The 12824-nt window shown below is 46.7% G+C and overlaps 1 protein-coding gene across 7 annotated transcripts in view; it reads left to right on the forward strand.

Annotated features, from left to right (window-relative positions):
- Window positions 1-12824, forward strand: part of Wwox (WW domain-containing oxidoreductase) — a 927977-nt gene that overhangs the window by 585205 nt on the left and 329948 nt on the right. Inside the window, exon 9 of one of the 7 annotated variants that reach the window (XM_087594240.1) lies at window positions 11637-12170. Within the exon in view, the coding sequence (XP_087450366.1) occupies window positions 11637-11654 (18 nt within the window). The 3' untranslated portion in view covers window positions 11655-12170. 7 annotated transcript variants of the gene reach the window in all.

Below are 12824 nucleotides of genomic sequence, written 5' to 3' on the forward strand. Positions count from 1 at the left end.
AGCTGGCCTAAGTGTGCAGCAGAAAGCCAATGAGCAAAGAGGCAGGCTTTAACAAGGTAAACAGTGAGGACAAAAACCAGAGGACCTACACACACACACACACACACACACACACACACACACACACACTCACACACACACACACACCCCAGCACCAGTGCTCTTTGCTAACAGACGCCATTAAGATATACATGCTTCACTTTATCCTGGCCAAGCCCCCAGTTCTCACTGGTGTGCAGTGGTACACAGTAGATGCCTCTCTACCCAGGTTCTCCTGGTTGCCCTGCCTGGAAGCTTGGTCTCTTACCCTCTTTCTCACATTTGGGTAAAGCAAGAATAGCTGCCACCAAGGCTTCAGGGCAAAGCAAGGTCGCCTCCTCCAGTCTCCACGCTCCTTCCCTCCAGGTGGGGTTGACTGCCTCCCTTTCTAGAAGATTCTCACCCCTCAGCTGTACCTGCTTTTAGAAGCTCAGGATACTCTTAGGAAGCTACCCACATTCCTAAAAGCCCACGGTCTAGCTCTGCAAACCGCCCTTATCGTATCTGAATGTGCCCCACTCCTTCCTGCCTACCTGGACCCTGACTGATAGATACAGTTCGAAACCTGAACTATGTCTTCCTCAACCCAGTACACAAAGTTTCAGCTGAAACACACATTTGTGGGAACAGGAAAAGTTTCTGGAAGAAGATTTCAGCAGAATTATAGCTTTTCCTTTTTCTTCCCCTGAGTTTCAGTCCTTCCTTTCCACCCTGCCCTTCTAAAGACATTTGGAAAGAGGTGAAAGAGCTTTCGAAACTCTGTGTCTGTGTCTGAGCCAAGGGCAGCTGCCGGCAGCCCCTGTGCCAGGGTCCCAGTGACCCTTGTCTGGCTTCCTGCAAGTCCATGCTCACACATCTGGCTGCCTGCCCAAATGTGACCTTGGAAATGGCTTGTGAGATCTCTTCAGGGCCTAGAGGGTCTCCCTTCACCCTACTCACTGGCCTTGCCCTCTCCCAGATGTTCCCAAGTCCCCCGTGTGATCTTATGCATCCTCGCTGGGATATATCAGTCAATCATCAAAGAAACACAGCAGACTAGAAATACCCTTGCATCTGCCCTGCTTCCCCTTTGTGTTTCACCATAAAGACTCCTCCAGAGAAGGCCCAGTCCAATGTCAGTTGTCATCAAATCCTAAACTTGACCTCTTCTGTTGACCCCTCCGAGATAGTTAGTTCATGAGAAAATTTCAGACACAGGTCGGAGGGAGGAGGTAAGAGGTACACTCCTTTCTTTTGTAGCATTGACACCCACCCTACCCACCACTGCACCCCACCTCCCCCACACACCCAGACATAAAACCACACAAGCGATCCCTCTATTCTTCCTGTCGTTGCGGAGCCTCCAGATGTAGGCTCATTGGTAGTCTTAGTGCGTTCCTCAGTGTTTGTGCTTTTAATAGATATTGCAAGTGTGTTTAATGTGAAAATAGAAACGGAGGGCTTTTAAAAGAGCTTACTCAAAATCCTGCCAATTACTGAAGTAGACCAGACAAGAAGGAGCCACTTATTCTTTTTAATACAGGGAGGACAGGGGCGTTTCCACCAAAAGCCTGGCCCTTTGTCTTTAAAAATATCCATCTCTTAGGTACTGAGTTATAATAACGAAGGCAGATGTAGCTGAGTCACATTAGAAAGCATGACCGAATGCCGATGTGTCAGGCTCCAGTGTGTCATATGTCATATGCAGAGGAGCCAGGAGAGCTCTTACTTGGTGGCTCAGAGTCTTTTCGTTTGGGGAGAAGATAATCTTCATTTAGCTTTTATTTATTTTTGCACGTGTACGCATGTCTAGTAGGAACATGTACATGCTCTAATATGGACGGGCACCTTTCATGCCTGGGACAAATGTGTGCACTTGTGTGTGGAGGCCCAAAGAGCCTCGATTTCTCTCTACTTTCTTTATTGAGGGAGGGTTTCCTCCTGACAATAGAGTGTTAGACAGCCAACTTGTCCTGAGAATCCCAACTATCTCTGAAGCGCTGAGATTACAGGGGGCCACTATACCTGCCCAGCTGGAACCCCAGCCCCTTGCACTCCTGCAGCAACTGTCTTATCCACTTAGCCATCCCCATAGCCCCATCTTTAACCCCCGGTGCCAGTTTGCTAAACTGTGTCATCCTCTTGCCTTTCAAGTGCTCTCAGTCACCTGCTGACACGTATTCAAGGGTAAGAAATCATGAAGAGTCCCCTGCAAGAGCAGAAGTAAATTATCACTAGAGAGAGACAAACAAGTCAATTCCCAAGGCCTGAGACATTGCCCAAAGCAGCCCTAAGTTGTCTGCCCAGCTGCCTCTGAAGTTGAGCCTGCCATCCGAAGTTAAGTTTATGCCAATGTGGAGGTCAAATCTTCCATAATGCTCTGCAGCCCCTGGTGGATGGTGGAGCTAAGGAATTAACATTGCTTAAACCTTCTTCCTCTTTCTGGTTCTTAAATGTGAGCTCTGTTCTATTTTTCCTCCCCCCTCCAAACTCTGACTCCAATTCTCCAAGAATAAGGAAGCTTTAGCCAACTGCAATTTCAAAGTATTGCCTCTTAAGCCCAGGCCAAGTGTGGAGACGTGATAGAATTCTGATTAATGCAGCGTATTATATTAATTTTCAGAGGAACCTGCAGGCATTTCTCTCGTTCCTAGTGCAGGCTGGCCTGCCAGAAGCATTTGTCTACGTAAAGAGCTAATATCTTCGGCTACCAACAACCCTAAAGCTGGAAATCTATCGGAAGAGTTGGCGTCTCTCGATGTGCATAAGGCACACTACAAAATAGATATAGAACTTGGCTGAACTTTGTTTCAAATTTGCCAATCAAAACTCAGAAGTCACTGCCAAGTTGGCTTCGGAATCTCTTGGTTGGAGCCAGCACTAATTATGTCAACAAGTAGCCCAAGTTTGGCCCCTGTTAAATCCTTTGCTCCTGGGGGTTAGGACTATGCCTTTGGTGTATAAGCAAACTCCACTGTGTCCATAAGCTGCGCCTGGCTTCTACCTAAATCTCCCAAGACCTCCTGACTTACCATTTCCTTCTATGCCCCTGGGGCACACAACTCCTGTCTCTATCATAGACAGCAAGGGTTGAAAGGCAGACAGATGGCCTGGACCCCAGCAAGAGGTTTTCTGATAAGGCCAAACCTTAGAATCACAGTCATCTCTGCAACTGAGAAGCCTCGTTTAGGCAGTCGGGGGAGTCTAGTCTATCAACTCTTCCATATACAGCATCCCTTAGGGAAAGTTAGTGCCTGTGGAAGGGAAGGAGGTGACTGTGGAGTGGATGGGACAAGCTGAGCTGAGCTAACAGGCCTGGGAGTCTCAGCTCGCCCCCATGGGAAGCTCTCGAGCTCCAAGGGCCCATCAAAACTGCTCTCCATTGGGTTGGTACAGCCAGACTTTTGGACCTCTGCCTTGACTGTTGGATAGACTGGCCCTGGAAGGACATGATCTTAAGAGTGACCTTGAGCATGACTGCCCTCTGTCATTCTCCCTGGAAGAGTGTTAGCTGAAACTGCAAGGCCTGCCTGGAAAGGAGGTCTAAGCTACATTGTCAGCCTGGCATGAACACCACCTGCCCTTTAGCTCAAGCCCTGCTCCAGCTCTTTCCACACCATCGACCTCTAGGATATAGACCTCTTTTCTATGGGTTGAGTTTGCTAGGAGCGATTCTGTGTCCCTTGTTGATCCAACACCTGAAGCCCATGTCTGAAGGTGTATGCTATGTGGACACATATGTGTGCAGGTGCATGCATGTAGAGCCAGGTGAGGATGTCAGGTGTCCTGCTCTGTCTTAGTTCACCTCATTCTCATGGAACAGGAACTCAGCCAGAAACTGAAGCTCAATTAACCAGAAAGACCCAGAGACCCTCCCGTGCTGAGGTAACATGCTTATTTTTCAAGTGGGTAACAGGTATTTGAATTTGGGTTCTCAAGCTTGGCCTTACCCACTGAGCCATCTCACTCACCCTTCAAGCCTCCGATTCTAAAGCCAGGCTGAGTGCTTGAAAAAACTGCAAAATAAGCTCAGCCCAGCCTAGTGCCAGATGCATTAGCATGCTAGATTCTGGCTTTTCAGCCCGAAGCAAACCATTCCTCACTCTAGCTAGAGTTTTCCGTATTAGAGCCAACTGTCAGGCATGGAAAATTCTGATGAAACCAAGTAAAATTCCCATCTCTGGCCAGAAATTTTAAATATGTTAGGACTAAAAATCTTCAGAATTTAGACATTCACCAGAACCAAGAGGCACCAAATGGCCGGCACAGGGCCTGGAATCCTCACACACCCTTAATGTTTTTCTTTCAGAAAACTACATGGCAGGCAGATTTCAAGAAACACTGTCTCTGCTGAACCCAGACACTTCCTCCTGTTTAGATTGGACTCTGAGGGAAGGTTGGGGGGGAGATTCCTTGGGTAGCCTGCTTTCTCTTCAGGAATGTAATGGAATTCGAAGGTAATCCTTAAAGGGCAGCCATTTGTAAAGGAGAAAGGAGACAAGGAAAGGATGCTGAGGGGACCTCCTCCAAGGCTGCCATTAAACAACAGCCACAGCACAAAGGGCCCAGAAAAAGAGGAAGAGGCCCTGTTGCTTTTAAATTTGTAAAAAAACCTGTTAAGGCGAATCCTGGATTCATATTCAGCTTGAAAAACAGGGAGAGACCGCCTACAACATGCTTAGAAGTTTGAATACTCTTTCAGTAGCTCTTCGTTATCTCAAATTAAATCTTAAATTGAGCCTGTGGTTCTGTGAATTAATACTCAGGCCTTTCAGCCGGGCTGCTGAGGTCATTCAAATCTAATGGTGGAAATGGGCACAAGGTCAGGACTTGGCTGGAAGTGTATAGAATGTCTTTATGATGCCAGCAGATGTTAGCATTCCACAGCTAGAGCTGCCAGGCACTGAGGGGTTGGGGAGCTGCAGCAGGGCTGAGGGGAGGGGCTTGCTTACCCCCTCCCATTATTGTATCTGCTGCCCCTTGTGTGAAGTAATACAGAATCCTGCCACGTCCCACCGTCCTGCAACAAGGCAAGCAGTTCCTTAAGCAGAAAAGAATGTAACGGCAGTCAGTGTGGCAAACTCCCCATCATAGGATTCTGTGGGCCCGGAAGGGTCTTATGGAATGACACAGAACAACTCAAACAAGGTCCACTCCAACAACAGTTCAATGACAGCCTCAGCCTAAGGTGTAGTAAACCGTGTCTGATAACACAGCTGTGGCCCACGTATTGAGAAACTTACATAAATGTACACACACCTGTGCAAATGCATATCTCAAGTTAGCTGAACATAGGCTGGTATAAATCCCCTAGGAGAAAGAAGCATTGTCTCATGGTTTAAGACATCTGCAGTGTGTGTGTGTGTGTGTGTGTGTGTGTGTATGTGTGTGTGTGTGTGTAAGCCAGAGGTCTTCATTGAGTGTCCACCTCTCTTACTCTTCACGTTAGTTTTTAAGATGGGATCTCTTGCTATCCCTGGATCTCATCCCTTCAGCTACACTGGCGAGCAAGTGAGCCCCAGGGACACCGGAGTTCCAGGAGTGCACTGCCACACCTAGCTGTTATATAGATGCCAAGGATCCGAACTCGGACCCTCACAGTTCCTCAACATGTGCTTTGCACACATTCCCCCAGCCCTTCAGTCTATCCTTCCCATCTTTGAACCCCATATTTTATTTCATTTCCTAGTTACTTTTGGTTTCTGAGATCAGGTCTCATAGACTCCAGCCTGGTCCCCAATTCAAGGGTGACCTTAACTCCCACCCTTCCTTCTTCTACCTTCCATCACTGGCCTCTGGCTTCAGAGCTCTTTAGAATCACATCAGAGGAGGCTTTAGAGGCAGGGTATGATGATGATAAGGAGAGGAAGGGTTCCTGAATCTCACTGCAGAAGCAATAGGTGTGGTCATCATGGTTTCAGAGCAGGTGTGTAATCTCTAGGTGTCTCGGTCTTCTGATCTTCACTGTCCCCCTAACATACCTCTGACTAATTTAAGGACAGGGAGACCCCGGAACTGGAAGTGCCTCTCATTGTGGGACGAGAGAGAAACAGAGAAATCACAACCATGTACCAGACAAGGGTGCTACTGCAGGTCAGGGGCAGGCCCACCCCTGCCTCCTTGTTAGGAGTGGGCTTTGGGGGATGTATCCGTGAGACTGAGGGGGTGGACTGCTGACAAGTGGGGACAGAGCCACAGTGAAGGTGTCAGGTCATGAAGGGGAATTAGCTGCCAGGTATCAATAGGTGGAGATTGCTGCAGGCACTGGTGACTGAGAGCCCTGAGTGTCTCTATTAACTCCTCAGGCCATGAGGCCTTAATGACACCCCTGCCAACGACAGAAGAGGCAGCAAGTGACAGACGTAAAGAAGGATGCAGGCTAATCCAATCTGAACACCCCATGGGGCTCGGGAACTCCCAAGGCCTGGCTCCTGTTGCCTGTCACGTGGTGGCAAAGAGGATGACACTAAAGATCAGCCTCCAGAGACAAGATGGACGTGAGGGTGGGGGTGGGGGTAGGGAACTAAAATATGGGATGCAAAACTGGAAGTGACTCTGCATGTGGAGGAAGCTGGACTGGGGGACAAGGAAGACCTGTGCAGAAAGATCTGACTTATCTCTATCAGTATTACTGCTTCATTGCAATCTAACGCTCCAGGCCCCTTTCTGTTCCCTCCATTAAATATGGCCCACATTATTTGTCAATAATGTTTGGAGAACTTATATTGATCGTGGTTGCTGTCATCTTTATTAATTCTCCAATTCTACAGAGTGAACAGTATTATTTCAATTTGCAATTAAGCAGGCCGGGACTCAACTAGATTCAAAGCCTAGAGATTTGCTCTAGCCTCTGCATTTGAACTGCACTTCTCACACTGTGCAGGTATCCTTGTGTTAATCCTAAAATGTTGGCATAGCCCTTCTTGTTACACAGATGGAGAAATGGAAAACACTAGAAGTGAAAGAGCTTGTTGGAGAAACAGAGCTATGGTGCTGTACCCTTCCCATGCCGTTCAGCTCCATTGCTGGAAGTTGGGAAGCATGTCTCCTCCTCCGTCGTGAGGTTCCCAAGGATAAAACAAGCAATATACTAGCCAAATTTATCCTGGGAAACCCATATGATTATTGGGTTTACTTATAGAGCATGAGTGAGTTACAAGCAGAAATGTAGGTGACTCCAAAGCAAACAATCTAGTCTCTACCCAGTGTGGATGATGGCTTTCTGTTTGGTTTGAACCTTCCACAAGACAGTCTCCCTGGGAATCTGGTCTGTCAAATGTGAGGCTCATCTATATATAACCTCACTGATGACACTAAGAAATACGGGACCAAACAACCAGGGGCCTAGCCAACTGGACACAGAAGTTTAACCCTCACCCTCATGTCAGTTTTCTCTGAGGGTTCTAGAATCAGACCTTAATCCATCCCCAACAGGTCCATGTGTCACCCAGCTGAGAGAGAGGGAGAGTGTCAGCAATACCTCAGGATCCTGTAGTCAGTGAGGACTGGGAACTCCCAACCTGGATGCCTCCTTTCCTGCTGGTGATCATGCCAATAAACAAAACTATCCATAGTACAGCAGTACAGCCTCCTACAATACCTCCAACACACAGTTGGCAGGGATGATGCATGAAAGGCACCAGTAACAGTAACAATGAGGAAGAAAGCTGTGAAGGGAGGAAGGAAGGGGGCACAGTAGAGGGGGGAAGGAAGAGGGCATAGTGGAGGAAAGGAGGAAGCTGCCAACATCCTAGAACATTTCATATGTGGCTGTCAGATAAACAAGAGTTGGTACACTCTGTTTCTCTTTTGCCTGTATGCATATATTGTACATTCATTCTCTTAAAGTCTTTGACCTTGGCCTGGGGAGATGGCTCAGGGGTTAAGAGTGCTTGCCACTGTTCTTTCAGAGGACCCAATTTCAGGACTTAGCATCCATGGGCTGCTCACAACTGCCTGTAACTCTAGCTCCAAGGGATCCAGCATCCTTCTCTGGCCCCACAGACACTTGCACATGCACATACACTTGTGCACATGCACACATGGGCATACACACACACACACACAAAAAAAAACATACACACAGACACACCAATAAAAAATAAAAAAGTATTTTCTGAAAAACTTCTTTGCTCTTAGCTGAGTCGTAATATTTGGTTTTCTGTCTGTCTTTCTATCTGTGCATCTTTCTCTCCACCATTCATCCATCCATCCATCCATCCATCTATCCATCCATCCATCCATCTATCCATCTATGTATGTATCTCTATCTATCTATCTTTCATCCATCCATCCATCTTTATATCTTTCTCTATCTCTCTCTATCTCTCCTCCCTCCCCCTGGCTCTCACTCTATTCCTTCTTCTCTCTCTATCCCTCTTTCTCCCCTCTCTCTTTCTCATATAGCTGCCCATTCTGCTTTTGAAAGAAAATGATGGTACATGTATAACTGTTTTCATGGCTTTCCCCAAAGACCTGAAAATTAAGTGTAAATAAATTATCCATTACCAGAGAAGTCCTGTCCTTCCCACATACTCCTCCCAGCACAGGCCCAGCTTCTTCCTTCACCTCCAAGAGACATTTTCCAAGGTCACTAAATTAAGCCTTCAGACAATCGAAAAATTGAATCTTGGTACATCTATTTTCCTAACAAAATTTCTGCAGCACGGATTGGGGCTGACAGGTGCGGCCGCACAGCCTTCTGGGCTGTTCAGGTCGATTTGGCCAAGCAGGACAGCATCAGCTGGGATTGGAGGGAACATCTGAGCCACTCAGGCCCCCTGGGAGTCACAGAGTCCCTTACCTCCTTGCCACTGTAAATGACTGTCCCTGTCGCTCTCAAAGCATCCCCTTTTCCTCCTCAACTGGCTGCCTCCTCACCCCCTGCAGCCAACAGCTCAAAAATCTATTCAATTATTTATCAAACAGACCCCCGCAATCATTGCAAACACGTTTAAATAGATCTGGAAACTGTTCTTTGCAAGGATTCTAATGATGCTATTGAAACCACAGCCCTGGTTAGAGAAGAGCTAGAAGGATAGGGGGTATGGATTTGTGAGAGAAAGGGGAGCTTCACCCACGCTTTGCAGTTACCACAGGCTATCTTGCTGTTCAGAAAGCAGGAATCACCCAGGACCTGGAAGCTGGGCATCCTGGCTCAGTGAATGCCAGCCTCTTGACTCTGGGGATCACTTCCTCTCTCTGGGCCTGCTTGCCTCATATACAAGCCGCATCTTCCCTGAGACTTCCAGTATCCCTTCCCTTGGGCTTCCCCAGGCTCCAAGATTCATATTTAAAGCTTCTGGTGAAAATTATATTGTCTTTTTTTAATTTTTAAAAGATTTATTTACTTTATGTATATGAGTACAATGTAGTTGCTAGACATACCAGAAGAGGGCATCAGATCCCATTACCAATGGTTCTGAGCCACCGTGTGGCTGCTGGGAATTGAACTCAGGACCTCTGGAAGAGTAGTCAGTGCTCTCAACCGTTGAGCCATCTCTCCAGCCCAAGAACTGTATTCTATACAAGTGCATACATGAATAGGAATGTATGACAAAGCTTTAATTTGCTGTCTAGCGCTAAGACCATGGCATTCTTGGAAGATAGTCTGAGTTTTATCCTTGATTTTGCATACCCACCAGGTTCCACGGGGGCCACCTGCATAGTACCAATGACTTCTGCCAATGAATGCAGGCAAGACCAAAGTATAGCACAGTATTTCAGTCAAGTGAATGAGGGAAGCCATCAGTTGATTCAGAACACTGCTCACTCTCCTCCCATAGCCCCAAATGTGGCTTTCAGAGGCTTGGGACTCAGCAGCGCGAAGCCCACTCAGACGACTCTTGTTGTGGCCTGCATAACAACAGCATGTGAGCCTGCCGGGCTTGTCATAAATCTTGTACATCTGTACTGTTTGTGCTGAAGGGTCCGCACATTCCTGTAACAAATGCCAGGAGGCCAGCCAGCAAGGCTGAGCGGGGACAAAGTCCCCATCCGGCACCGGCCTGTGCTAAGTCTGCAGAATATTTAAATAAGGGGTTAATTTATAAAGTGAAGCCCAGGAAACTTTCCACGATTGTTGTGCCTGTGTCTCATAAATCGGCACAAATTGAATCTAGGTTTCTGTGCCCGTCAGCTCCTGGGTAAACCAAAATTTATTGAGAGGTACATAGGTTGCTGTCCAAGGAAACATAGTAAATGAGAGAAAGGTATACTCGGGAGGTCGGTAAACCAGATGTGGAGGCAGAGAGCAAGGACGATATGGCAGAGTCAAAATGGGAAACCGTCTTTGTTCTGAGTTCAGAAACACAGCCCTGCTGGAAGCAATTGGAGGCTGGCTACCAGAAACTCTCTCTTCTCTCTTTCTTTATTCCTTGCTTGCTTGCTTGCTTGCTTTCCTTCCTTCCTTCTTTCTTTTCCTTCCTTCTTTTTTTTTTTTTTTTTTTTGGTTCTTTTTTTTCGGAGCTGGGGACCGAACCCAGGGCCTTGCGCTTCCTAGGCAAGCGCTCTACCACTGAGCTAATCCCCAGCCCCCCTTCCTTCTTTCTTTTCCTTCCTTCTTTACTTCCTTCCTTCCTTTCTTCCTTCCTTCCTCTTCTTTTTTTCTTTTGTGAAAATTCCACTGACTTCTTAGTCTGTTGTCTTTTCCAGAAGAGGTTTATAGATGCAGATATTAGGGGGTGAGGATCCAGAGGAGAATGGAGCTGAGGATTCGCATACAGCAGATTATTAGGCTTGCTCGTCCAGAGCTACAGTCATTATTGGAACTATGCATCTGAGGTGACCACGGCTCTACTCTAACAGTGGCTGTCTATCATAACTCGGCATGTGTCCCTCATTAGCAGAAACAATCATAACAGCGCCTCATGCATTTCAAGGACCAACCATGAACCAGACACAAGGTTAAATGTGGTACAAACTTTATTTCCAGTCTATTAAAGGATGGTTTCTCAAGGGTAGGCTGAAGGTTTGTATTGTACACTACACCGGGCCACTGCTTTTTTGACTTTTGTTTTTAACTCATACTCTTATCTCCTTGGCCAGCATACCAGTTGAGTTTCTTTGCTAGCATTTTATTTTTGCAACTTTAATCCATTTGCTTTTCACTCTAACTCATGGGCAAACTCGCCCGGTAGCGAATAGACCGTTTTAAAGCCTACACATGGGTAACGGCCACACCATCGTATGATAGCAGCCGAGCAGCATGGGTAATTGTAAGGAGAAGGCCACAGCACAGTTGGTGGAATACTCGTCTAACGTGTGTGAAGGCCTGAGTTCAAGCTTATCCACAGCTCTGCCCTAAACTCAGGGCATGGTGGCACACTCCTGTAATCCTAGAACTTGGGAAGTCAAAGCAAAAGGATGAGAGGCTCAAGGTCAACTCAGCTGTATAGAGTTTGAGGCTGGCCTGCTCTGTATGATGTCCTGCCTTACAATGAATAAAAAAAAAAAAAAAAAAAAAAAACAAGTAACATTCAAAAGTAAATATCCGTAAACAGTGCCTTGAACATAGTTGTAGGTCAGTGGTGTGTTAAAGGGAGAGCGAAATTACGCTGAGCTCTGTGAAATCTCACAATATAGTGCTTAAGAATACGTACACGGCTTGTTCCACACAGATAACCCGAGACCTGTAATCAGTACTATTGGCTGAAACAGTCATCATGGCAGCTTTGCTTCGAGAAGACAGAGATGTGGGATCCCTTGCACGAGAGCACACAGCAGCTGCAGAACTCTGCCTTCTCCAGTCTGCCCAGAAAGTAGACTCAGCCAGTGGGATAAAGAGACCTTAAAAAGGAAGACTTGGTTAAAATGCTTTTAGTAGACATTATCATAAAACTTCCTGGACTTCATTTGATAAGAAAAGGGGCAAAAGCGAAACCATAATGCAATGTATACGTTGTTTATTTCTGACATTTTACACGAGGAGATTCCTCATCTGTGTCCTCGGTTGAGACCAGTAAGAAAATACAAAGTTATCCCACTATGTAAGCTGACACTCCTTCAAAGCCTTGTTATTCTTGTTCCTTTCGATGTATATCAACTCCAAAATACACAGTGACACGAAAATTGTGTATTCAGATTGCGCTATTGATTCATGGCGAAAGTGACCTTGTACGTACACATGAAAAGGAAGAAATCTATACAAACTGCCTAGCCTCTTCTCTTTGGAGCATGTTGCGTGAGAGCAGATAGTGCGCCTGTTTTAACACCTACATTGACTTTACCTTTGCAAAGACTTATTGTAAGGTCACGAATGCCAGGGAGGGGCCCCTGTAAATCGCACAGGAGTGGCCTGGGAGGGGGACATACATCAGGTTAAAATCCTGTGTTCCATTTGCAAAGCCAAGGGTTAGAGCCAGAGATTGGATACTCTCTCTAGGACCTACACTTCTTTTTAGCTTATGTACCCAGAGACCTGGCACTAGGGACCCAAGGGAATGGCATTACCCACTGTTCTAATGAGATGAGGATATTCTCAGGCCTCAGCCTGCTGTCATGTTTAATAAGTCACGTTATGTTGTTTGCATCTGTATTAGTTGCTTCCCTGGTTGCCGAGACCAACTCTCTGCTGGAAATAACTTAAGAAGAGAAAGGTGTGTTTTTGGCTTACGGTTTCAGAGGGCTTCAGTCCATCATGGAGGAGAAGGCAAGGTAGTGGGAATCTCCACTGTGAACGGGGCTTATAGCAGAGTCTAAGATTGTGTGCCACCACGACGCAGCCAGCGTAAACGGGAGCCATGAGTGGGTATCCCCTTCAAAAGCTCAGTTACACAACCCAGGCTCCACCCCCTAAACTGTCCATA

This window comes from Rattus norvegicus, chromosome 19 (genome assembly GCF_021556685.1).
Source record: "Rattus norvegicus strain SHRSP/BbbUtx chromosome 19, alternate assembly SHRSP_T2T, whole genome shotgun sequence".
NCBI lineage: Eukaryota > Metazoa > Chordata > Mammalia > Rodentia > Muridae > Rattus > Rattus norvegicus.